At 35.7% G+C, this 26722-nt stretch overlaps 1 protein-coding gene across 1 annotated transcript in view; it reads right to left on the bottom strand.

The window, feature by feature from the left end:
* LOC129223301 (uncharacterized) overlaps positions 1–26722 on the bottom strand; it is an 84902-nt gene that overhangs the window by 41771 nt on the left and 16409 nt on the right. Inside the window, exons 2-4 of the mRNA XM_054857867.1 lie at positions 19926–20581; positions 19835–19841; positions 6493–7181 (exon numbers count right to left, since the gene is read on the bottom strand). Coding sequence (XP_054713842.1) covers positions 6493–7181; positions 19835–19841; positions 19926–20581 — 1352 coding nt within the window. The remainder of the gene's footprint in view (positions 1–6492; positions 7182–19834; positions 19842–19925; positions 20582–26722) is intronic.

Below are 26722 nucleotides of genomic sequence, written 5' to 3' on the forward strand. Positions count from 1 at the left end.
CTTGGAATTTTCTGCTTAAGATGAAATTTGTTTGTAGTTTCTACGAGAATGAGGAGAGCTATGAGATATTTTTGATGATATATGAGAATTTTTTTATAAAACCTGAATCCGAGGCTTAATGGTTTCATTTCCAAAATTTTAAAAGTATTTTTTTCTGAAAGAGCATACTTAAAAACATAGGATCTGACCATTTTTTAAATAATTTGACTACGTTTAATATATCTCAGGGGCGGCAAATAGGGGGGTCAAGAGGGGGCGGTCGCACCCCCAAATTTTCGAGAGGAATGATAAAAAGTGATCAAACTCAATTTACGTAAATCGCCAATCAAAGTTGAAGAAAAACAATCTTGTTGGTTCTCCGTAATGGTTGATGAAACTTGACACATTTCCAAACAAGAGCAAGTATTTTTCGCTTTTTTTAAATTATTAGAAATTCATCAAGCCTTTACCAGCCTTTTCAGAACAGAAAAAACCGATGAAGAATCATGGTTAATTTTAACGAAAGACTTAATTTCCTCATATAGACTAAATATTTCGTTCTTGTGTGCTCAGAATAACGATGGTTATGAGAGGCCCGTGAAGTAGTGCTGCTGCATGATTTTCACAAGAAAATGCCTTGGTATTTTACATTCATTGTTACGCTCATACTTTAAGTATGTCGATTTAATGAGTGTTCATCACTTTCTTCTGCTACAAACACACAGTGTTGCCAGATGGTCAAATCCAGATTTCCCCAATTCCCTACCAATTTTTCCCCAAAAAGTAATGTTTTCTACCTAAATTCCAAAATTCCCCGAATTCAAAAATTATTTTTCCACTAATATTTTCAGAAAACGAATCGACTTCCTCTAATATTTTTGTCTCTTGAAATTTTTTTTTTCCCCAAATTGCCAAATTTTCTTAGAAAATTCCCCAACTTTTTTTTTCTTCCCATTTTCGCTTTTTTTTTTTTTTTTTTTTTTTTTTTTGTCTTCTTTATCAATATTTTTCTTTATCTGTACTGAGAATAAAGCTGAAAGTCTCTCTGTCTGGATACCTCTCTGTCTGTCAAGATCTCTGTTACGTGCATAGCGCCTAGACCGTTCGGCTGATTTTCATGAAATTTGACCTTTAACACCTTTTAGCGATTTTTCGAAAATCCGATTTTCTTCTTTTTTTAATTCCAATTTTACGAACATTTTCCTAAGCAAAATTATCATAAGATGGACGAGTAAATTATCAAGCTATCATAACGTGGAACCGTAACGTGGGCAAGCCAGTTGGCGAGAATTTATCATGCATTATTTGTAAATATAGAGGGGGAACCAAAAGACCTTTTAATTTTCTACTATGGGCAAAGCCATGCGGGTACCACTAGTCATAAATACAAGCGCCTGACCAAAAGATAAGAAATAGCCAATTTTTTTTTTTTTAACTTGCATTTATTACTCTGCTTCTGTATGTATATTTAAACTATGATTTTTGTATATATTTATCCAAGAACATTCTTCATCACATTAATTTTTACCCGTTTCACGTATCAACTAGTTACTCACGCAGAACATTAATGCGAATTCCGTAGCATAATGTTCCGCATAATGCGAAATGCGAATTCCATAAAGTTCAGTAAAGCTAAACCAACGCTGTTTGATACAAACAATGTAACTACTACTTCTTGACGTGAATCTAAATACGAAAAATTTATTTTTTCCTTGAGGTTTTTTTTCCCCAGGTTTTCCCCAAGAAATAAAAATTTCCCCAAAGAATTCCCCTCGAAACCCATTTCCGCAAAATTTCCCCAGAGAGCACCAGATTTCCCCAAAATGGGGAAATGTCCCCCAATCTGGCAACACTGGAAACACACTTCAGCTGCACAATGCATAGTATGTTTTCATAGATACACTTTAAAAATAAATACTAATTTTTTAAAAAATTTTTGCATTAACAAATATCTTTTCTGAGAGCTCTTTAACTATGCAGTCTCCTCACCCCCCCCCCCCCCAATATGATTACTTGCTGTTAGCCGATATGTGTTTTGTTTCCATACTGAGGTAATTCGTATTTAAAAAACTTGACCCCCCCCCCAAATGAAATGCTGAAATGCCGCCCCTGTACATACATACCCACACAGACACAAACACACACGTATGCATACATACATACCCACACAGACACAAACACACACGTATACATACATACATATCCACACAGACACAAACACACACGCATATATATTTTTTCACACACACACTCGTGATTGTGAAAAACATTTGAATTCAAGACGTCAAAATTCAAATTATTAATATTATTATTAATTTTTTGCTTATTCTATCAATTTCAGTGACTAAAAATAGTACTTTTGACTGATGGAAACAACCCCATTGAAGAACAATCCCCCAAACAATTCTAAACGATTGATCACGAGAAGAAATTTAAAAATAAAAGATGAATGGAATTTATTTCCTCAACTAAAGTTAAAATTTTGCTTTTTTTGTTATGGTTACATCTTTTTGCTGCTCCTTTTTTTTTTCCTCGAAAAAAAAAAAAAAAGTTTGCCTAATAAACGCATTTGAAATGGTGTTTCTAAAACATTAAATGTAGGGAAAATGTATCATGTTGCTTTCTTTTTAAGCTAGAAAAGAATTACAAGTTTTGCAAGACTGCTGATTTCTGTAAGCAAAAAAAATTTTTCCCCCTTTTGTCTTACTTCTATACATTTCATGAAATATATAGTCAAATTGTACCTTAAGTTGGAAATTCTTATCAGTGTGGTGTCGAATCGATATTACTGATTCTGATTGACAATGTCAATATTTCTTTTCAAATAATAAAACCATTTTTAATTTAAAAAAATATTAGAAGAATAAATGTCCATTTTGTCATTCGTTTAAAGTTAGTTTACGGTTTGATACTTGATTATTTATTATTAATTGAATGTATTAATATCGGATATTATATTTTCTTTTAACCGAGCTGTTAAAATTAAATTCAGTATACAAAACAAACAATTTTGAAATTCACAAACTTGAAAATTATTCTAATTTTAGCGAGATGGAGGTAAAATTTCTACTTTCATTGGTAGTAAAATCGAGGAAGCAATGGGACGGAAGTGAAATCTTGAATGGTGAGCATTTGACGACAACTTAGAAGTAGACTTGCCAGATTTCTGAAATGTTCAAGCGGGACACAGAAATGCCCCCCCCCCCCCCCGCTCAGCGTGCTAGTATTCAAAAGGGTGCAAACCTGTGGCTGATTTTTGTAGTGCAGGGCAGTTTATTCTCAATGCTATGAAATGAATGAATAGTCACTAACTATGAACATAAAACAGAGGTAATAAAAATGACATACGTAAGCAGATAAACTTTGAACATCTCACTTCTTAGATGTAAATATTTACAATTTATTTTTCTTAGAAAAAACACTTTGAATAAGGAATAAAAAATTGAACACGACTTTTCATTTTATAGGACTTTTTTTAGAGTCTTTTTTGGTTTATATCTTGTAAAAATCCTCCCAAACTAATGCGATTTTAATTTTATAAGTCAATGTTGCAAATGACAAAGTAATTATCATAAATAATCCTTCACACTTGATTATTTTAAAACCTTTTTGGTCATTTATAATCAAATTCATCTTTTCCCGGGACGTGAAGTAAACGGGCCGGGACGCCGGAATTTTGTATGAAAACCGGGACGTTTGGCAAGCCTACTTAGAGGCATCTCGAATGTATTTGAAACTAATAAGTAGTAATGATTCAATTGCAGCGGCAAGCGTATATGAGTAAGTACAATCCTGGTTTTGTTTTCAAGTGCATTTTTCTCGCAAAAAAAAAAAAAAAAAAAAAAAATGGCATTTTTCAAATCTGCCCAATATAGTATATAGATATCTCGAAAACCAATGCTACTGAACGCATATCAGAAGTTGCTTGTAAATATTCAAACGAACCAAATGACTTTTTAATTTTCTAAAACGGGCAATGCCGTGCGGGTGCCTATAGCTAGAAATAAAAAAAAAAACGTTTCACCAAGAAATTTCTTTAAATCCACTTCAAGACGTACTCTAATCTCCTAAAATTTCAGCACTCTCCCCCTACTTTTAGGAACCCTTTCTTTGATGCATTCTAAGTCCTCAGGATTTAGATCTTGGAGGCTGAAAATGTTCATATATTTGTTTCCAAGGCATGGTTACAATGCAACTGAAGAACTATTTTTAACTAGTGGTACCCGCAAGGCTTTGCCCGTAGTAAAAAAATTTAAAGGTCATTTGGTTCGCCTGTATATTTACAAATAATGGATGATGAATTTCTCGCCAACTAGCTATGTTCATTTGCTCGCTCATGTAACTGTTCCACGTTATGATAACTTGGTAATTTACTCGTCCATCTTATGAATATTTTGCTCGAGAAAACGTTCTTGAAATTGGAATAGAAAAAGAACAAAATGGAATTTTCGAAAAATCGCTTCGAGGTGCTCAACCCTATGCCACGAACTAATTCTGTACCAAATTTCATGAAAATCCGCCGAATGGTCTAGGCGCTATGCGCGTAACAGACATACAGAGATCCAGAGACACAGACTGTTAGCTTTATTAGTAGTAACTAGTGGTACCCGCACGGCTTTGCTCGTAGTTGAAAATTAAAAGGTCATTCGGTTCGCCTGTATATTTACAAATAATGGATGACGAATTTCTCGCCAATTGGCTATGTTCATTCGCTCTCTCATTTCACGTCATGATAATTTCGTAATTTACTCGTCCATCTTATGATAATTTTGCTCCGGAAAATGTTCTTAAAATTAAAATAGAAAAATAACCACATCGAATTTTCGAAAAATTGCTTCGAGGTGCACACCCCCATGCTACAAACTTTGTGCCAAATTTCATGAAATGCGGCCGAACGGTCTAGGCGCTATGCGCGTCACAGAGATCCAGACATCCTACAGACAGAGAGACTTTGAGCTTTATTATTAGTAAAGTTAAAGAAGAAAATATTTCAAGATGGTCGAGTGGCGATCAGTAGAGCAATTAAATGGAATTACAGTACAACTTCATTTATCCAACCCCTGTTTATCCAGATCTTCGGCTTATCCGATTGAAATTTCCAGAGCATATTTTTTCCCATAAATGCGCCAAATTTTCTTTTTTTTATTTTATTTATTTTGAACAAATAAACAACTCCTGCATATAATGGAAATTTAGGCCATTGAAATTTTGGAATTGAAAGTGTCGTTTTCAGAGTTAAATTTTGAATATGATTTATTCATTTTCTCAGAGTGTTATTGTTTTTCCACGATTTATCAAACAGATGCACACATACAAGAACATCAATTTATTTGATCAGTGAAAAAACATAAAATGCAAATGTATACATTTGGTCTGCGTGTTATTGCTGCTTTGCTTGTTAAATAAACAAATAAATAAATGCCCAATAGCAATGATTTATCAGTCAGTAAAGAAACATAACAGCAGGTGTCCTTGGGAAGCTTTACTTGAAGCACCTGTTGACGTTCCTGGGAGTCTCCGAGTTCCTAAGAGCTATAAAAGAGAATGGCCAGATATTACAGAATATTTCTGGACAAATAATTGTACATTTCTACAATCATTTTTTCCTTACTTATTAAATATTCAATTGATTGGAATTTTGATAGAATGTTATTTTTGTCTCCTTTTAAGATTGCATAGTATATAAACATGAGAGCACTACGACCAGCATACATGACATTGGTTCAACTCAAACTTAGAATAGAAATACTACAAACTAGATACATGGGGTTTCGAAGTCATGTGCGTTTCAGAGTTTTTGGTACTAAACCTTGAAAAACATACTGCTAAAAATACACTACACATGTCTTCTTGTAATTAGGTACTTCAATCTTTAAGATAAAAGATTAACTTTAAGCTCTTCGGAGCGTAAGAAGTCTTGAACTCGACAACCCCCCTCAAAAGCAAGCAACATTTATTAGTAAAACGATTGATACTGCGAATCCCAGTGTATGAAGACATAACTTAGGATTATATAAAAAATAGGTTTAGGCTTGCTAATTTTTACAAAAGTCTTTTCTAAAAACCACGTTGTCTAAAGAAAAAGCCGTTTTACGAATCATTTTCCAAAAGCCATGGAAACACTATTTGTACTATAATAAACAATTTTAACGATGAAAACGTATTCGCTGAAAACTGCAGTCACTTGCACTTTTCTTTCTAAAGGGCTGCTTTGCAGCACAATTGAAGGCCGAAAAATTAACAATTAAATGTTACTTATTGCTGGTTAACTGAATGAAAGGGCCGCTCCTGTGTCGCTGGGACCCATCAGATTTCTGATGCTGAAAATCCGCCGCTGCTCCATTCCTATATAATTTCCAAAACCTGACATATTCAATCTGGGCAATAAATTAAGTATGCTTTTAAACAAAAGTTTACCTTACCTTAAGTCTATAGAAAAGTTTTGATCTCTGCCTGAAAGCTTCACAATTTAGCGCTTTTGTTGCCCGTATCCTCCAGGGCCACCGCCACCACCTTGGCCAGCTCCTCCACAACCTCCTTGCCCATATTGACAACCATAGTTTCCTTGTCCACCACCACCTCCTTGTCCACCACCACCTCCTTGTCCACCACCACCTCCTTGTCCACCACCACTTCCTTGTCCACCACCACCTCCTTGTCCAGGACCTCCACCTCCACCACAGCCGCCTTGTCCATACTGACAACCATAATTTCCTTGTCCACCACAACCTCCTTGGCCGTAGTTACAACCTCCTTGGCCATATCCGCCAGGTCCACCCTGACCTCCTTGGCCAAATCCTCCTTGACCATAGCTGCCAGGTCCACCCTGACCTCCTTGGCCAAATCCTCCTTGTCCTCCCTGGCCTCCTTGGCCATAGCTGCCAGGTCCTCCCTGGCCCCCTTGACCGTAGCTGCCAGGTCCACCCTGGCCTCCTTGACCGTAGCTGCCAGGTCCACCCTGGCCTCCTTGACCGTAGCTGCCAGGTCCACCCTGGCCTCCTTGACCGTAGCTGCCAGGTCCACCCTGACCTGCTTGGCCAAATCCTCCTTGACCATAGTTGCCAGGTCCACCCTGACCTCCTTGGCCAAATCCTCCTTGACCATAGTTGCCAGGTCCACCCTGACCTCCTTGGCCAAATCCTCCTTGACCACCGCCGCCTCCTTGGCCTCCAGGTCCTCGGCCACCTCCATGAATATAGCCCCTGTATATATGAAATATAATGCTTCATTAGTTTTGATGAAGTTGTGTAACCAAAGTTTAAGTAAAACTGCGCAACGTGAGGCAAACAGTAAGCAAGAAATTATGTAGTTTATCATTAGCCACTACCAAAAACAGAACCCATAAATTAAATCTCTACAGTGAAAATAAAAACATCATATCAACAATAATTAGTATACTATTTAATAGTTGTGATGCATAGGTATGCATAGTTTTAACGCCAAGCAGCTTTCCTATAACGTTACCCTCTCGAATCTACACTTTTCCAAATCTGTGCCGAGAATCTCCATATGCTGGGCCCCAGTTACTGGTAAAAATACTTTTTTTCTGGATAAAAATCTATTTTCACTTTTTGAAGGATGTTTCATACATCAACACAGCTAAGTTTTAGAAGAAGGACAAGTTTTACCTAATTGAGTTAATTGTATAAATTACAACCGAGTATCTCATGGAATGCTAGAAATTAGTTCCAACAATCCAATTGAAAATATCTACTTATTTATTGTTTTGTATATATTAGTACTCGAGTGGTCAATTACTAGCTGGTGGTCAACCACTAGCGAATTACCCTATAAAAGTACAAATAAAAATGTTGGAAACTGGAAAATTGATATCGGGTTTCTCAAATTTTCAGTTATGAATACACTGTAAAAACGATTCAGAAATGTTCCTGGAAAATATTGGGCAGCTATCCTGCACAAACCAGGAACGTTTTCCGCTAAAAAACACAGTAAACTTCCTGAAATGGGGTCGTTTCCAAAATTTTAAAAGAAATTTTTCTGAAAGAGCATGCTTAAAAACATAGGAGCTGACCATTTTTTTTTTTGATAAATTTGTTTACGTTTAATATTTTTTTAAAATTACTTAAATTGGAGCGCTTTCATTGTAAACGGATGTGCCGATGACATCACAAATGATGATATGCCATTCAGTGATGCCATTCACAGTGCAAAATATTTAATTCGCATCTTTACTCCCGTGTATTGGCAACGATATGGTTGATAGCAAACGTAGAGCGCAATTTTAATTCGCTGCTAGATTATCATAACGTGGAAAGGTGGTAGAAAGATGCATCATTTGTGACGTCATCAAGACCACGCCTTGTTTGAAAAATCGGACATTTTAAAAATTTAATTTAAAAAAAAACTGTTGGGAAAAAGAGTATTTTCTGGGTCCATGTTATTTATTATTATTTTTTTTTTGCTCATTCTATCCATTTCAACGATTAAAAGTAGTACTTTTGACTGAAGGAAACCACCCAATTATCCTTGAATCTTTCTAAAGAATTTGGAAATCTCACCGGTTAAAGCCAGTCTGGAACCTTCAAGAAATATTAAGTACGATTAACGCAATTAATCAGAGCCTTCCTGATTCAATAATAAAGCTCTAGAAGCATTAATGTAACTATGACCAACGCTAAGGTGGAATTGCAAGTAAGAACCAAGAATCCCCCTTGCAATTTCTTGCCTTGCAGAACTGCAGCCATTCTCTGACTTATTCGCTCTCATTGGAGCTTAATCAATCTGGATGGACTGTAATCGAACTAAAGCCTACATTCTTATTAAAAATCGGTCAGTCTTTAAACTGATACTGTCGGCCCCACTTAATTAAATATCGTCGGTTCCAAGAAATTTTATTCAATTAAGCGGGGTATTGCATTAAGTGGAGAAATTGTTCATACCTTTCTAAATTGATGTCTTAAAACGTAATAATAATACATCAATAGCTATACAAAGGAAATAATAATTTATTTTTATTTATTTATTTTATTTATTTATTATTATTTTTTTTTCGGAAATGACAAAGGCAAAAGAAATTTGGCAGAATATTGGAAATGTTTGTATGGATTATTAATGATGTTTTTCCCGCTCGTTGTAGGCTTAAAATATTACTTTATATTTTTACGTTAATAATTGTTCATACTTAATTTATTTCTAATTTATTTAAAAACTTTCTCAGCAAAAATACTTGAGAAAACTAATTAATATTAATATTATTCGATTATCCGGGGAAATTACTCGATTAAGCGGAATCTTCAACATTGCGTCTATGGGGAAATTTTCGGTTCCGGGAGGTTTATTTGTATAAGCGGGGTATTCGTTTATCTGTTACCCGATTAAGCGGGGCTAACAGTACCTAAAAATATTTTTCCCCAACAGTGAAAGGTTCGTGCAACTTGTAGCAATTTAAGAAACTTCTTTGCAAAGATACTTGATTTTAAGGGGAAATAGATGAAAACCTGTGAAATCCCGAAACGTTGCACGGAAATATTCAGTGACGTTTCGGAATTTTCTTTACAGTGTGCTATCGAATTTCAACCGCCTCGAAAACATTTGGCAGGGATGTACTTGGGCACCCGAGAAGGAACGTTGGGGGTTTTCAAACGCCAAAAAAGAACCGAATTGTTCGAATTTCAATTTTAGGACGTTAATGGCATTAAATGGCTCTTTCTACGCGACATAATTACTGTCCAACCACGGATTGCATGGAATTTTCAAACGTCCAGATAAGACGAATCTATGTGAATGAGGGGGAAAAGTAAAAATTTGTTGTGCGTATTCCGCTCATTTGAATGAGACTCTGCTTTTGCAAAAGCTGACATCGGTAAAAAAATAAATAGATTTGTCCATTTCCGGCTGTAAAACAGTGTTTGTCTTTCCATACAATCCGTGGTCAGACGGTACCTGATTTTCTTGATTCAAGTCCTATTCGAAAGCCCGCAAAAAATACCCGTATTATTAATTTTCTTCCTTAGAATTTAAAAAAGAAAAACCCGAAACAGTAAAATCACCTTGAAAAAAGTTGTAAGCATTTTTAAGCCTAATGGAACAACAAAATAAATTGCAAATTTTCCTTTTGCCAACGAGTTAAATTTAAATTTGCGTGAATGAACATATTGAGATGAAAGATGTGTTGCCATTTTTTTTCGAGTGAATAAATAAAATGTTAGTTTTGCATTTAGGTAAAACTTTTTTTTTTTTTTGGTACTGCCAGCAGAAGATAATTAAGGATTTGAGTTAAAAAGGGTTGCGTTTAATTTATTCGGAAGTTTTAATTAGCCTTTAACGAAATTTTAGAATCATTATTTTGAGGGAAATTTTGCTGTATTTTTTAAATTATTTAAGCCCTATTGTATATCACGAAAAGTTAATACTTTGCTTCGCGCATGATTCTGACTTAAATAATGGGTTTATGTTTTCCAAAATTGGCTTAAAGTATAGCGAAGTATCACAATAAGATCTGTACATATTTTTTTCAGCTCATAAAGTAATAAATATTTTTTGTAGCAATTTATATAAAAACGTTGTATAAAAATCATAATTGTAAACCCTGTGCTTAAAAAAATATTTTTCTCTTAGTTTTACTTAAAATGAGATATAAGTCCAAAGATAGGAACCAGGGTTAGAAAATATCCGATATTTTGATATATATCCGATATTTTAAATCAGCAAAAACTGAAGTCTTCAAAATAGTAAATGTATCCTCAAATCACTCTTTATTTTCTTACTAGCTGCGTCGCCCGGCTTTGCACGGTCCACCTCAAAAATAAAAGTTATGTCAAGTGACGCGAGTTCAACACTCAGGCTTGAACCAAAAAAAAAAAAAAAAAGTCAGTGTAGTTTTGCTGCAGATTACGGCAAAATAATCGAAAAGTAAACAACTTAAGCACCCTGATTACAGGAAAAGCCTCAAAACAAAAACAAGAATTTTACCTGTTCATATTCGAGAAAAAGAAATGGCAACAGATCTTTCATCTCAATGATTTTCTTCACCCGCTATACATTTTAATAAAAGCATTGTTATGGAAAGTTGAGATGAAGCACTGAATAATAATTTGAATGGAGGAAAGCCTTCGAAAAATAGGGATTAGATTTTGCAATCTAAGAGTCATAATTAATAGTTTTTAATTGATATCTCCGCTAATTATTATCGGAGGATTATGTTAAATAGCCAAACATGAAGACGGGAAGATGACGAATCCATCGATACCTGGTTCGATGGTCAGTTCACTGTCGTTCGGGAGAAGAAGTTTGGACATAGATAGATAGATACTCAGATTTTATATGTATAAGACTAGCTGCGTGCCCGGCGTTGCACGGGCTACCTAAAAAATGTAAGAGCAGTCCAGTTGATGCTTTTGTAGTACACTGACACTAGTTTCTAACGCGTTAAGAAATAAATAAATGCGCGTAAAGCAAGGTTTGCAAAACACCAGTAAAACATATTTTTGCCAAAACACCTCATCAACGTTAATAATCGTTATCAATGATACAAGTTATGAGTACATTTTCAGTCAGCACAAAAGGGGAAAATATATGCATTATCAACTATAATCTTTACTCACGTTAAACTGAATTACATCTGATAGACTATATCGGAAATATTTATGCACAATAACGATCCGCTTTTTACATAAAATAGTCTACTACCCGGCGTTGCCCGGGTGTTTATTAATGCAACATACCACTCAGATAAATATTTGGATGGATTCTATCCACATGGTCGTACAAGAATTACATCAATCCGTTTTCCAGGTACAAACCCTCAAAGAACTCAAATAACTTGTAAATCACTCATTTACTTTACGACGTGCACGGTCCTCCTCGAAAATGAAAGTTATGTCATGTGACGCGTATTTAACAATCAGGCTTGAACAAAAAAAAAAAAAAAACAGCAAAATTTTGCTGCAGATTACGGCAAAATAATCGAAAAGTAAACAACTTAAACACCCTGATTACAGGAAAAGCCTTAAAACAAAAGCCTAATTTTATTTCTTTATATTCGAGAAAAAAAATTGCAACAGATGTTTCTTTTCAATGATTTTCTTCACGCTGTAAATTTTAATAAAAGCGTTCATCCGGAAAGTTGAGTTGAAGCACTGAATAATAATTTGAATGGAGGAAAGCCTTCGAAAAATATGGATTTGATTTTGAAATCTAAGAGTCATAATTAATAATTTTTAATTGATATCTCCGCTAATTATTATCGGAGGATTATGTTAAATAGCCAAACATGAAGACGGGAAGATGACGAATCCATCGATACCTGGTTCGTTGGTCAGTTCACTGTCGTTCGGGAGAAGAAGCTTGGACATAGATAGATAGATAGATACTCAGATTTTATATGTATAAGACTAGCTGCGTGCCCGGCGTTGCACGGGCTACCTAAAAAATGTAAGAGCAGTCCAGTTGATGCTTTTGTAGTACACTGACACTAGTTTCTAACGCGTTAAGGAATAAATACATGCGCGTAAAGCAAGGTTTGCAAAACACCAGTAAAACATATTTTTGCCAAAACACCTCATCAACGTTAATAATCGTTATCAATGATACAAGTTATGAGTACATTTTCAGTCAGCACAAAAGGGGAAAATATATGCATTATCAACTATAATCTTTACTCACGTTAAACTGAATTACATCTGATAGACTATATCGGAAATATTTATGCACAATAACAATCCGCTTTTTACATAAAATAGTCTACTACCCGGCGTTGCCCGGGTGTTTATTAATGCAACATACTGCATTAATAAACACCTATCACGTGGTCACGTGGTCATCACTATACACGTGGAAAACCTAATTTTATTTCTTTATATTCGAGAAAAAAAATTGCAACAGATGTTTCTTTTCAATGATTTTCTTCACGCTGTAAATTTTAATAAAAGCGTTCATCCGGAAAGTTGAGTTGAAGCACTGAATAATAATTTGAATGGAGGAAAGCCTTCGAAAAATATGGATTTGATTTTGAAATCTAAGAGTCATAATTAATAGTTTTTAATTGATATCTCCGCTAATTATTATCGGAGGATTATGTTAAATAGCCAAACATGAAGACGGGAAGATGACGAGTCCATCGATACCTGGTTCGATGGTCAGTTCACTGTCGTTCGGGAGAAGAAGCTTGGACATAGATAGATAGATAGATAGATAGATACTCAGATTTTATTTGTATAAGAAGATTTTATATGATTTTATATGTATTTTATATGTATAATTTTATATGTTAAAAATAATAATAAGTAGAATAACATAGTTTTTTTTTTTTTTTTTTTTTGAAACTGTTATAAAGGTGGATTTTTTATGTATGTTTCAAAATTCTTCTTCATTTGTTTCATCAAAATCTTTATCTAAATCAAATGCCTGTACTTCAGAGCCAGACTGACATAATCCAAAAATTACGATTTTTAAGTTTATTGGCGCATTGTATGTCCTATTCTACTTTGCATCGAGCCATGTGAACGTAATTCTAAAAATTAAAATCCTTTGTAATTATTTGTTAGAGTGAAAAGAGCTTCCTCTGGCCAGTACATTAGCGATTATATAAATTACGGTAGTCTGGCTCTGATTTACTAATACAGTAAAACCTGTAAAGTTGACCACCTTTGTAAGTTGACCACCTGTCTATGTTGACCGCTTTTGTCTGGAACGGAATTAATCCTATCTTTATAATGAAGGAAAACCTCTGTAACTTGACCACCTCTCTATCTTGACCACCTGTCTATCTTGACCACTAATGAACACCAAGTTTGGTTTGGAGTATTGTAAAAAACCCTTTGTACCACTTGGTTTATTTTTTAAAATTTTATTTAGCAAATTATTTTATTATTATTTTTTTTTTTATATATAGCTTTCCAAGAATATTTTTGATGTCAGACCAGCATTTCACCAACTAAATGAAACAGCAGCATAACTAAACCTCCTTTTGAGTTTGAGTAGATTATCATGGGGTTATAAATGTATATGAGAAAAAAATAAAGTGAAAAATTTGTAATTTTTGATTAGCTATGAATTTTTAGGAACTATTAATATCAAATGAGTAACTTTTCATAAACAATAAGACTTTTTTTTGATCAACTTACTGAAATTTTAAATTTGCATGACACATTATATGTCATTCTGGGATAATATTCTCTAAAAATATTTAAATAACATTTTAAATTATTGTTTCAACAAAGTAATGCTAAACAATGAAAGTGTGTTGAACAGAAAGAATAAGTGTCAATTAGTCAAAAAATGAATACAAGGTACAAGAAATGACAAAAAAAAAAAAAAAAAAAAATCATTACCCCCTTTATAAGTTGACCACCTGTCTAAGTTGAGCACCAAAGTACTGCACCGCAAGTGGTCAACTTACACAGGTTTCACTGTATGTGGTTTATGTTTGTCCAATGTTTTCCATGATAATTTTCATAAATCTCTGAGCATAGAAGCTCATGTCGGTTACGTGTACGTTTCGCAGTGTTATATGTCTGTATTTAAGCAGGCACATTTCACCATTCGTATCATATATATTATAGCCAATGATCGAGTAACCGACGAGTTTTAACAATGAAACTCGCGCCACGGCATGATAATTTGATAATTCGCAACTCCAGAGCTCGAATACGCTACCTTGCGGTGATTAACAATACTAAAGAAAAAGGTAAAACATTCCATTCCACGTGTTTTCTTTGGGGTAAATTACAGGCTTCAGAAAGTTTGTGATGTAATGTAATTTCAGAACATTAGAAAAGAAAGCTTCCCACAAACACGATGAAAAATTACTGTCATTCACTAAGCGTCAAACCAAGTTATAAGTTACGGCATTTGTTTGTTTTACCTTATTCATCCGCCATTAGACAGTGGCTGCTGAGCCCCCTATAGTTTATTGGAGTTGCGAATATGTTTTGGTAATGTTTAACAAGCAGGGAAAGGCTTTATTGTGACAAGGCTGAACTCGATCCGGTGACTGACCTGTTTTACTGGTAAGACTGTGTCATTTCAGGGGAATAAAGAAGCGAAAAAATGGTCAACAATGAGCGCTATCAACTGGAGTTTAGAGTTAATCCACTGGAGTTAGGGTTACAATTTCAACAATCAAAATATCACTAAACAGACAATGGCTTTGTTCTAATGTAGAGGAGTAGAAGCAATTTTCTCAGAAGAAAAAAATGGAGGAAACGCAGTCGGTACGATTGAAAGATTTGAGTAAGATTAAAAGAAATGGAACTGCAACAATTCTTTAAAGCACCAAAAGTAAAGCACAAAATTAGTTTGCAGCATAGAAATGAGAACCTCGAAGCGTTTTTTTTTTTTTTTTTTTAAATTCGGTTCTCTTTCTTTTATTTCTATTCTAGATTTAAGCTCATTTTTCACATGAATTTAATTATATAGGGGAGAAATATTCCATGCACTTTTTTAAATTTTCGACATTTTAAAGCTTGGAGTTTTCTGCTTAAGATGAAATTCGTCTGTAGTTTCTACAAGCATGAGAAGAGCTATGAGAATTGTTTTTTATAAAACCTGAATCCGAGGCTTAATGGGGTTATTTCCAAGATTTTAAAAGTATTTTTTTCTGACAGAGCATATTAAAAAACATAGGATCTGACCGTTTTTTAAATAATTTGACTAAGTTTAATATCTTTAAAAATTACTTTAACAATTCACAGACCACAATATTTAATTCGCTTCTTGATTATCATAACGTGAAAACACGGTAGGAAGATGCGCCATAGTGCATCATTTGTGACGTCATGAAGGCTACGCCTTGTTTGAATAATCGGACACTTTAAAAAATCAGTTAAAAAATAACTGTTGGGAAAATGGAAGTATTTTCTGGGTCCGTGTTATTTTTTTGAGTAATCACATTGCTTATTGTTCTCAGTTTGTTCACCGTTTTTGACGTCGTTTGATTTTATTTTCGCCCCCGCCTTCTTCTGCAGCACCACCGTCGACCGGCCCCTCCTGATTCTGCTCCTCTAGCGAAAACCGTCTCCAGATTGCTTCCATATCCTACACACACACGCGCGCATGCATGCACACACATATACACACGCACATACCCACACACTCATTCATGCCTGCACATAGACACAAACACACACGCATACATATATACATACATACATACCCATAACCCACACCCACACAGACACAAACGCACACGCATACATACACACACACGCACATACCCACACCCACACAGACACAAACACACATGCATACATACATACCCACACAGACACAAACACACGCATACATACACACACATACCCACACCAACACTAACACACACGCATACACACACACACACACTCGTGATTGCAAAAAACAATTTGAATTCAAGATGTCAAAATTCAAATTATTATTATTATTTTTTTTTTTTTGCTTATTCTATCACTTTCAGTGACTAAAAATAGTAATTTTGACTGATGGAAACAACTCCATTCAAGCAAACCAAACAATTCTAAACCATTGATCACGAGAAGAACTTTAAAAATAAAAGATGAATGGAATTTATTTCCTCAACTAAAGTTAAAATTTTGCTTTTTTGTTATGGTTACTGCTCCTTTTTTTTATTTCTTCAACGAAAAAAAAGTATGCCTAATAAACGCATTTGAAATGGTCTTTCTAAAACATTAAATGTTTTGCTTTTTTTAAGCTAGAAAAGAATTACAAGTTTTGCAAGACTGCTGATTTCTGTAAGCAACAAATTTTGTTTTTTCCCCCCTTCGTCTTACTTCTATACATTTCATGAAATATATAGTCAAATTGTATCTTAAGTTGGAAATTCTTAATCAGTGTGGTATCGGATTAAAACTACTGATTCTGATTGACAATGTCAATATTTCTTTTCAAATAAGAAAACCATTTTTAATTTTAAAAAATATTCCAAGAATAAATGTCCATTTTGTCATTCGTTTAAAGTTTATTTGTTTACGGTTTGATGCTTAATTTATTATTAATTGAATGTATTAATATCGAATATTATATTTCCTTTTGAACTAGCTGTTAAATTTAAATTCAGTACGCAAAACAAACAATTTTTTATATTCAGAAATCTGAAAATTATTATCATTTTAGCCAGATGGAGGTAAAATTTCCACTTTCATTGGTAGTAAAATCGAGGAAGCAATGGGACGGAAGTGACATCTTGAATGGTGAGCATTTGACGACAACTTAGAGGCATCTCGAATGTGTTTGAAACTAATAATGATGATTCAAACGCAGCGGTAAGCGTATATGAGTAAGTGCAATCATTTTCAAGTGCATTTTTCTCGCAAAAAAAAATAGATGGCCATTTTTCAAATCTACTCAATATAGTATGTAGATAGCTCGAAAACCAATGCTACTGAACGCATAACAGAAGTTGCATGTAAATATTCAAACGAACCAAATGACTTTTTAATTTTCTAAAACGGGCAAGGCCGTGCGGGTGCCTATAGCTAGAAATAAAGAAAAACGTTTCACCAAAAAATTTCTTTAAATCCACTTCAAGACGTACTCTAATCTCCTAAAATTTCAGCACTCTCCCCCTACTTTTAGGAACCCTTTATTTGATGCATTCTAAGTCCTCAGGATTTAGATCTTGGAGGCTGAAAATGTTCATATATTTGTTTCCAAGGCATGGTTACAATGCAACTGAAGAACTATTTTTAACTAGTGGTACCCGCAAGGCTTTGCCCGTAGTAAAAAATTAAAAAGTCATTTGGTTCGCCTGTATATTTACAAATAATGGATGATGAATTTCTCGCCAATTAGCTGTGTTCATTTGCTCGCCCATGTCACGGTTACACGTTATGATAACTTGGTAATTTACTCGTCCACCTTATGAATATTTTGTTCGAGAAAATGTTCTTGAAATTAAAATAGAAAAAGAACCACATCGAATTTTCGAAAAATCGCTTCGAGGTGCTCAACCCTATGCCACGAACTAATTCTGTACCAAATTTCATGAAAATTCGCCGAATGGTCTAGGCGCTATGCGCGTAACATACAGAGATCCAGAGACACAGACTGTCAGCTTTATTATTAGTAACTAGTGGTACCCGCACGGCTTTGCTCGTAGTTGAAAATTAAAAGGTCATTCGGTTCGCCTGTATATTTACAAATAATGGATGATGAATTTCTCGCCAATTGGCTATGTCATTCGCTTTCTCATTTCACGTCATGATAATTTCGTAATTTACTCGTCCATCTTATGATAATTTCGCTCCGGAAAATGTTCTTAAAATTAAAATAGAAAAAGAACCACATCGAATTTTCGAAAAATCGCTTCGAGGTGCACACCCCCATGCTACAAACTAACTTTGTGCCAAATTTCATGAAAATCGGTCGAACGGTCTAGGCGCTATGCGCGTCACAGAGATCCAGACATCCTACAGACAGAGAAACTTTGAGCTTTATTATTAGTAAAGATAAAGAAGAAAATATTTAAAGATGGCCGAGTGGCGATCAGTAAAGCAATTAAATGAAATTACTGTACAACTCCATTTATCCAACCCCTGTTTATCCAGATCTCCGGCTTATCCGATTGAAATTTCCAGAGTATATTTTTTTCCCATAAATGCGCCAAATTTTCTTTTTTTTTTATTTATTTTGAACAAATAAACAACTCCTGCATATAATGTAAATTTAGGCCGATATTTGATTGAAATTTTGGAATTAAAAGTGTCGTTTTCAGAGTTAAATTTTGAAAATGATTTATTCATTTTCGCAGAGTGTTATTGTTGTTCCACGATTTATCAAACAGATGCACACATACAAGAACATCAATTTATTTGATCAGTGAAAAAACATAAAATGCAAATGTATACATTTTGTCTGCGCGTTATTGCTGCTTTGCTTGTTAAATAAACAAATAAATAAAAGCCCAATAGCAATGATTTATCAGTCAGTAAAGAAACATAACAGCAGGTGTCCTTTGGAAGCTTTATTTGAAGCACCTGTTGACGTTTCTGGGAGTCTCCAAGTTCCTAAGAGCTATAAAAGAGAATGGCCAGATATTACAGAATATTTCTGGACAAATAATTGTACATTTCTACAATCATTTTTTCCTTACTTATTAAATATTCAATTGATTGGAATTTTGATAGAATGTTATTTTTGTCTCCTTTTAAGATTGCATAGTATATAAACATGAGAGCACTACGACCAGCATACATGACATTGGTTCAACTCAAACTTAGAATAGAAATACTACAAACTAGATACATGGGGTTTCGAAGTCATGTGCGTTTCAGAGTTTTTGGTACTAAACCTTGAAAAACTTACTGCTAAAAATACACTACACATGTCTTCTTGTAATTAGGTACTTCAATCTTTAAGATAAAAGATTAACTTTAAGCTCTTCCGAGCGTAAGAAGTCTTGAACTCGACAACCCCCCTCAAAAGCAAGCAACATTTATTAGTAAAACGATTGATACTGCGAATCCCAGTGTATGAAGACATCACTTAGCATTATATAAAAAATAGGTTTAGGCTTGCTAATTTTTACAAAATCTTTTCTAAAAACCACGTTGTCTAAAGAAAAAGCCGTTTTACGAATCATTCTCAAAAAGCCATAGAAACACTATTTGTACTATAATAAACAATAACAACGATGAAAACGTATTCGCTGAAAACTGCAATCACTTGCACTTTTCTTTCTAAAGAGCTGCTTTGCAGCACAATTGAAGGCCGAAAAATTAACAATTAAATGTTACTTATTGCTGGTTAACTGAATGAAAGGGCCGCTCCTGTGTCGCTGGGACCCATCAGATTTCTGATGCTAAAAATCCGCCGCTGCTCCATTCCCATATAATTTCCAAAACCTGACATATTCAGTCTGGGCAATAAATTAAGTATGCTTTTAAACAAAATTTTGCCTTACCTTAAGTCTATAGAAAAGTTTTGATCTCTGCCTGAAAGCTTCACAATTTAGCGCTTTTGTTGCACGTATCCTCCAGGGCCACCGCCACCACCTTGGCCAGCTCCTCCACAACCTCCTTGCCCATATTGACAACCATAGTTTCCTTGTCCACCACCACCTCCTTGTCCACCACCACCTCCTTGTCCACCACCACTTCCTTGTCCACCACCACCTCCTTGTCCAGGACCTCCACCTCCACCACAGCCGCCTTGTCCATACTGACAACCATAATTTCCTTGTCCACCACAACCTCCTTGGCCGTAGTTACAACCTCCTTGGCCATAGCTGCCAGGTCCACCCTGACCTCCTTGGCCAAATCCTCCTTGACCATAGCTGCCAGGTCCACCCTGACCTCCTTGGCCAAATCCTCCTTGTCCTCCCTGGCCTCCTTGGCCATAGCTGCCAGGTCCTCCCTGGCCCCCTTGACCGTAGCTGCCAGGTCCACCCTGGCCTCCTTGACCGTAGCTGCCAGGTCCACCCTGGCCTCCTTGACCGTAGCTGCCAGGTCCACCCTGACCTGCTTGGCCAAATCCTCCTTGTCCTCCCTGGCCTCCTTGGCCATAGCTGCCAGGTCCACCCTGACCTCCTTGGCCAAATCCTCCTTGACCATAGCTGCCAGGTCCACCCTGACCTCCTTGGCCAAATCCTCCTTGACCACCGCCGCCTCCTTGGCCTCCAGGTCCTCGGCCACCTCCATGAATATAGCCCCTGTATATATGAAATATAATGCTTCATTAGTTTTGATGAAGTTGTGTAACCAAACTTTAAGTAAAACTGCGCAACGTGAGACAAATAGTAAGCAAGAAATTATGTAGTTTATCATTAGCCACTACCAAAAACAGAACCCATAAATTAAATCTCTACAGTGAAAATAAAAATATCATTTCAACAATAATTAATATACTATTTAATAGTAGTAATGCATAGGTATGTCAGTTTTAACGCCAAGCAGCTTTCCTATAAAGTTACCCTCTCGAATCTACTTTTCCAAATCCGTGCCGAGAATCTCCATATGCTGGGCCCCAGTTACTGGTAAAAATACTTTTTTTGTGGATAAAAATCTATACTCACTTTTTGAAGGATGTTTCATACATCAATACAGCTAAGTTTTAGAAGAAGGACAAGTTTTATCTCATTGAGTTAATTGTATAAATTACAACCGAGTATCTCATGGAATGCTAGAAATTAGTTCTAGCAATCCAATTGAAAATATCTACTTGTTTATTGTTTTGTATATATTAGTATTCGAGTGATCAATTACTAGCTGGTGGTCAACCACTAGCGAATTGCCCTGTAGAGACGGGTAATCCAGTTGTTAAAAGCGAAATTTATTGTAAATTGCAACAAAACACATTACCATTAAAAGAAATAAATATAAATTAATCAGTTCCATCTCGGAATAATCTAACATTTACACAACCTATCAATCCAGAAACCGCGAGCTAGCCAACTCAGCTGGAGACTTTTAAATAAACTTTGCCAGATTTGCATGCGCTGTTTCTCTGAGTTTAGGCCGTTGCCACAGACTCCCTCACCAGTCTCACAAGACCATTGGGAGACGAAAACGTACTTTGCGGCCAAACCTTGTTGTAACTCCAGGAGTCCTTGGATTGGAATCTCCAGCAATTAAAAATGCTGGTTTTAAGCGATCGATGTGAACGATCTTTTCCTTGTCGTTCACCGAAATCAAAAAGCTCTTGTCCATTCTCTTTAGGACCTGATAAGGCCCTTCGTATGGCGGCTGCAATGATTTTTTTACAGCATCTAAGCGCACAAAAACATGTGTACAGTTTTGCAGATCTTTAGGGATATAAATCCGTTGTTGACCATGCCGAATAGGGGTAGATGGACTTAGCGAGCTAATCAGTCTTTGAAGACGTGCAACGTAGTCAGGCATCTATATATATAATTCTCTTACGTGCCGGCAAATGAAGTGGTGAATTTCTAAACCTCTGTTGGCAACACTTCGCCGATAAATCATGTAAACAAACTTCTACGTTGTTTTGAAATCTTGAATCACAGAATACTCAACGAACTTTTTTTTTTTTTGAGATGAGTTTGAGTCGGGCTGTGGCCCATTTCAACCTTAATCAGCAAAGAAAAGCTCAAAGAAGGCAGGAAACCGTTCTTGAATCCAATTTAAGACGAGCCATTTCCAGAGTTGTATTCTCTGATTCGCTGCCGATAATTTTTAGCGGCTGGGGAATTTTCAGTCAGCAGTTCCTTCAACAGATCAGGTGCGTCACACAATGCCGGTAACCGCACCTTTCCGTCATGGCAACATTTAGTATATTTATTTGCAGTATTACGCTCTTTCTGCCAATAAAGAGCACCACAAAATTCGCATTCTTCACACATTGCTCCACAATCATGTTCATCGGCAATGTTGTTTTGAACGCGTAGGCGCTTTGAGCGTCGTCTATTCTCTGCTTCAGTACGACAGTTCAGTTCAAAATGAATAACCGAGAAAGAATTTACTTTATTCCTTTTATTCTCAGCTGAAAGGTTTCGCCAAATTTGTTTAGGGTTATAGTAGTTTTAGTATTGTGCAAGCAAAGTAGCCTTGGCGAGTTTTCGCGTTTTTAGTTAAACCATTTTTTGTTCGTGACGTGGCAAGGATTCAGAATAACAACAAGAAGGACAAACGTTTGAGAAAATATGTTTGGTGCTCTCTGAGCCTGTTTTTAGTCATGGCCAGCTCTATGTGGCATTATCAAGAACAAGATCTTTTGAAGCAGTGTCAGTTGTGGCTCCCAAACGGGACATTTTTAATTGTGTATATGAGGAAGTTTTCTCAGATTAGAATATATAAGAGTGTAAATATGTAAATATATATAAGAGTGTAAATATGTAAATATATATATAAGAGTGTAAATAATGTAAATACATCCCTCGGGGGAGCCTGTAACCCCTAGAGGGCGCGTCCCCAGGTGGCGGATAGGGGAATGCCTTCATTGGTTTTCCAATGGGTGGTAGAAGGGAAATAAAATACCTTCCGCGGACCAACAGGTAGAAGTGCAATCTCTCCAAAGCAATGACAGACACTTTTGTATCTATAATGGTAAAGTTGTGCACATTGCCAAGGCAGTCATCTTACATACAGCAAAGTTAAACTGTCGAAAATCTGGCTAAAGCAGACAAATTAACATTATGAACGTAATTTTCATATTGGTTAAATGGATGGTGACCTAAATGCAATTACCAACTTTAATTTTTACGGAAAATTTTAGCTAGGCTAATGTATTGGCATACAGCGAGCGAGCGAAGCGAGCATGGATCGCGAAGCGATCCACAGGGAACTGCGTAAGCAGTTCCGGGGGTTGGCGAGCGATAGCGAGCAGGGGGCGATAGCCCCCTAGTATTAGATAAAGTTTTTTCTACATACAACTGTCCAGGTAACCGTAGAGTTGACCCATAAGTCAGCTGTGCCGCGGACGCGCCAAGGTCTTCACGTAACGTAGATCTGAGTCCCAACAGCACTAATGGAAGTGCTTCAACCCAATCGGATTTGTAACACATCAAAGCTTGCTTCAATGGTCGGTGCAGTCTTTCCACCAGACCGTTACTTTGGGGTCTGTACGGCGATGTCCTTGCTAATTTTATGCCAAGCATCTTTGATAGACTCGTAAAAAGTTCAGATTCAAACTGTCTGCCCCTGTTATAGGCTTTGTAACGTCAGCTATGATAAACGGCCATCTCAATCTGCGTCCTAACCCGAAATCTAAATTTAATAACTTAGTACCGTAAGTATCAATCCCAGATCCATTTGCAGCGTACAAAGTGAATTCTTTTTTTCAGCTGTCTAAATTCAAAAAGGATTTTGGGTAACAAGAAACATCACTACCTGTGTCAATTAGATAGCTCGTTTGAGTTAAAATATCAGTGATATACAGTCTGCGACTAAATCCTGTTTTATTAAAAGTCATAGAAACTTCCGACGATTTTGAAAAATTTGAAAATTTCGCTTCAAAAGCGCATGGTTTTACACATTTGGTAGCTTTGTCTTTAAATTTAAAATGATACCAACATAACCAATTATTTCGCTTTTCAGCTCTCAAATTAAATTGTTTACGGCCCTGAGATCGATTTGGAGACCTTGAGCGACTGCGCGTTTTTACAATTTTAGTAAGTTCGTCTACTTTCAGTTGCAATTGTTCCAACTGAATTTCAGTACTAGCAGTTTGGTATTTAAAAGTTTGCTTATCAATTGAGTTTACAACCAACCCAGTATATTCGCAAATCTTGTCTGCCATTTCCGCTAACTTTTCTAAATTTTCAGAACTGACCGCTAAAATTGTTTGCACTGGTACCGGTAACCTACGAAGCCAAATATTTTTTAAAAAATCATCATCTACATGACTCTCACTTAATTCTTTCATTTTTCGTAATAACATAGATGGAGATTTGTCACCTAATTCTAAGTCTTCAATTAATGTCTTTACTTTACGACTCTGAGAAAATTCGAACTCCGCTAACAATCTTTGTTTAAGTGCGGTGTATGGTTTTTCTGGCGGCTGACATAAAATATCGGTAGCATGAGACAAAGTTTCTGCATCTAGCGACGCAACCAAATGATCGAATTGCGTTTGTTCAACCGTAACGCCAGCTAACCTAAAACTAGCTTCAAGTTGTACAAAAAATAACTTCGCATTATTAGGCCAAAAGGTATAACTTTGATATACACCCCCAAAAATTACGCGCCAAATCTGGCATTCCCTACGGACTTTTTAGGGTTGCTGTTCCTTATTTTGGTGTTGCCAATTCAGGTTTTTTCAGCTTTTAGGTTTTTGCTGTTGCCAAATTTAGTATTTTCATGTATTTTGTACCATTTTTTGAGTTTTTTTTTAAGTTTTGTGGCAACAAAGTTTTGTGTCAACAAAAACAAAAAAAGTCGCCAAATTTCCGATTTGGGGGGGGGGGGGTATATCAAAGTTGTTCCAAAATAAAGATCATTTCTTGCGATATTTGGGTATAACTTTGATATACACCCCCAAAAATTACGCGCCAAATCTGGCAATTCCTACGGACTTTTTAGGGTTGCTGTTTCTTATTTTGGTGTTGCCAATTTAGGTTTTTTCAGCTTTTAGGTTTTTGCTGTTGCCAAATTTAGTATTTTCTTGTATTTTGTACCATTTTTTGAGTTTTTTTTAAAGTTTTGTGTCAACAATTTTTGTGGCAACAAAGTTTTGTGTCAACAAAAACAAAAAAAGTCGCCAAATTTCCGATTTGGGGGGGTATATCAAAGTAGTTCCGGCCAAAAATTAGGTACTTTTACAGCAACCCTATTGCAACTTAAGTTTTCAGCACTTACTTCCTTTTGAGTCAAATTTAAATTCTCTTTTGTTTCCATACTAACATGAAACAAATAATTACTGAATTTGTAACATGAACAACTAATAGCTTAGGTACAATGCTACACTCAAGAACCTCAAAGGACACATGCACAGAAAAGCAAGACAGTTGAAAAAAATTGAAGTTTTTCGTCGAAATAAATTACCTTCCGGCGAATTGCTGCGACCCATTCTTTCTTGAAATCATTTCGCTACCAACTGATAACTGCGTGTTCAGGTCACCAATGTAGAGACGGGTAATCCAGTTGTTAAAAGCGAACATTTATTGTAAATTGCAACAAAACACATTACCATTAAAAGAAATAAATATAAATTAATCAGTTCCATCTCGGAATAATCTAACATTTACACATAACACATCAATCCAGATACCGCGCGCTAGCCAACTCAGCTGGAGACTTTTAAGTAAACTTTGCCAGATTTGCATGCGCTGTTTCTCTGAGTTTAGGCCGTTGCCACAGCCCTATAAAAGTACAAATAAAAATTTTGGAAACTGGAAAATTGATATCAGGTTTCTCAAATTTTCAGTTATTTATACACTGTAAAAACGATTCAGAAATGTTCCTGGAAAATATTGGGCAGCTATTCTGTGAATAATATATCCTGCACAAACCAGGAACGTTTTCCGCTAAAAAACACAGTAACCTTCCTAAAATGGGGTCGTTTCGAAAATTTTAAAAGAAATTTTTCTGAAAGAGCATGCTTAAAAACATAGGATCTGACCATTTTTTTGATAAATTTGTTTACGTTTAATATTTTTTAAAAATTACTTAAATTGGAGCGCTTTCATTGTATACGGCTTCTGCCGATGACATCACAAATGATGATATGCCATTCAGTGATGCCATTCACAGTGCAAAATATTCAATTCGCATCTTTACTCACGTGTATTGGCAACGATAGGGTTGATAGCAAACGTAGAGCGCAATTTTAATTCGCTACTTGATTATCATAACGTGGAAAGGTGGTAGAAAGATGCGTCATTTGTGACGTCATCAAGACCACGCCTTGTTTGAAAAATCGGACGTTTTAAAAATTAAATTAAAAAAAAACTGTTGGGAAAATGAGAGTATTTTCTGGGTCCATGTTATTATTTTTTTTTTACTCATTCTATCCATTTCAATGACTAAAATTAGTACTTTTGACTGAAAGAAACCACCCCGTTATCCTTGAATCTTTCTGAAGCATTTGGAAATCTCTCCGGTTAAAGCCAGTCTAGAACCTTCAAGAAAAATTAAGTACTCTTAACGCAATTAATCAGAACCTTCCTGATTCAATAATAAAGCTCTAGAAGCATTAATGTAACTATGACCAACGCTAAGGTGGAATTGCAAGTAAGAACCAAGAATCTCCCTTGCAATTTCTTGCCTTGCAGAACTGCAGCCCTTCTCTGACTTATTCGCTCTCATTGGAGCTTAATCAATCTGGATGGACTGTAATCGAACTAAAGCCTACATTCTTATTAAAAATCGGCCAGTCTTTAAACTGATACTGTCGG

The sequence above is a fragment of the Uloborus diversus genome, chromosome 5 (genome assembly GCF_026930045.1).
Source record: "Uloborus diversus isolate 005 chromosome 5, Udiv.v.3.1, whole genome shotgun sequence".
NCBI classification, from domain to species: Eukaryota; Metazoa; Arthropoda; class Arachnida; order Araneae; family Uloboridae; genus Uloborus; species Uloborus diversus.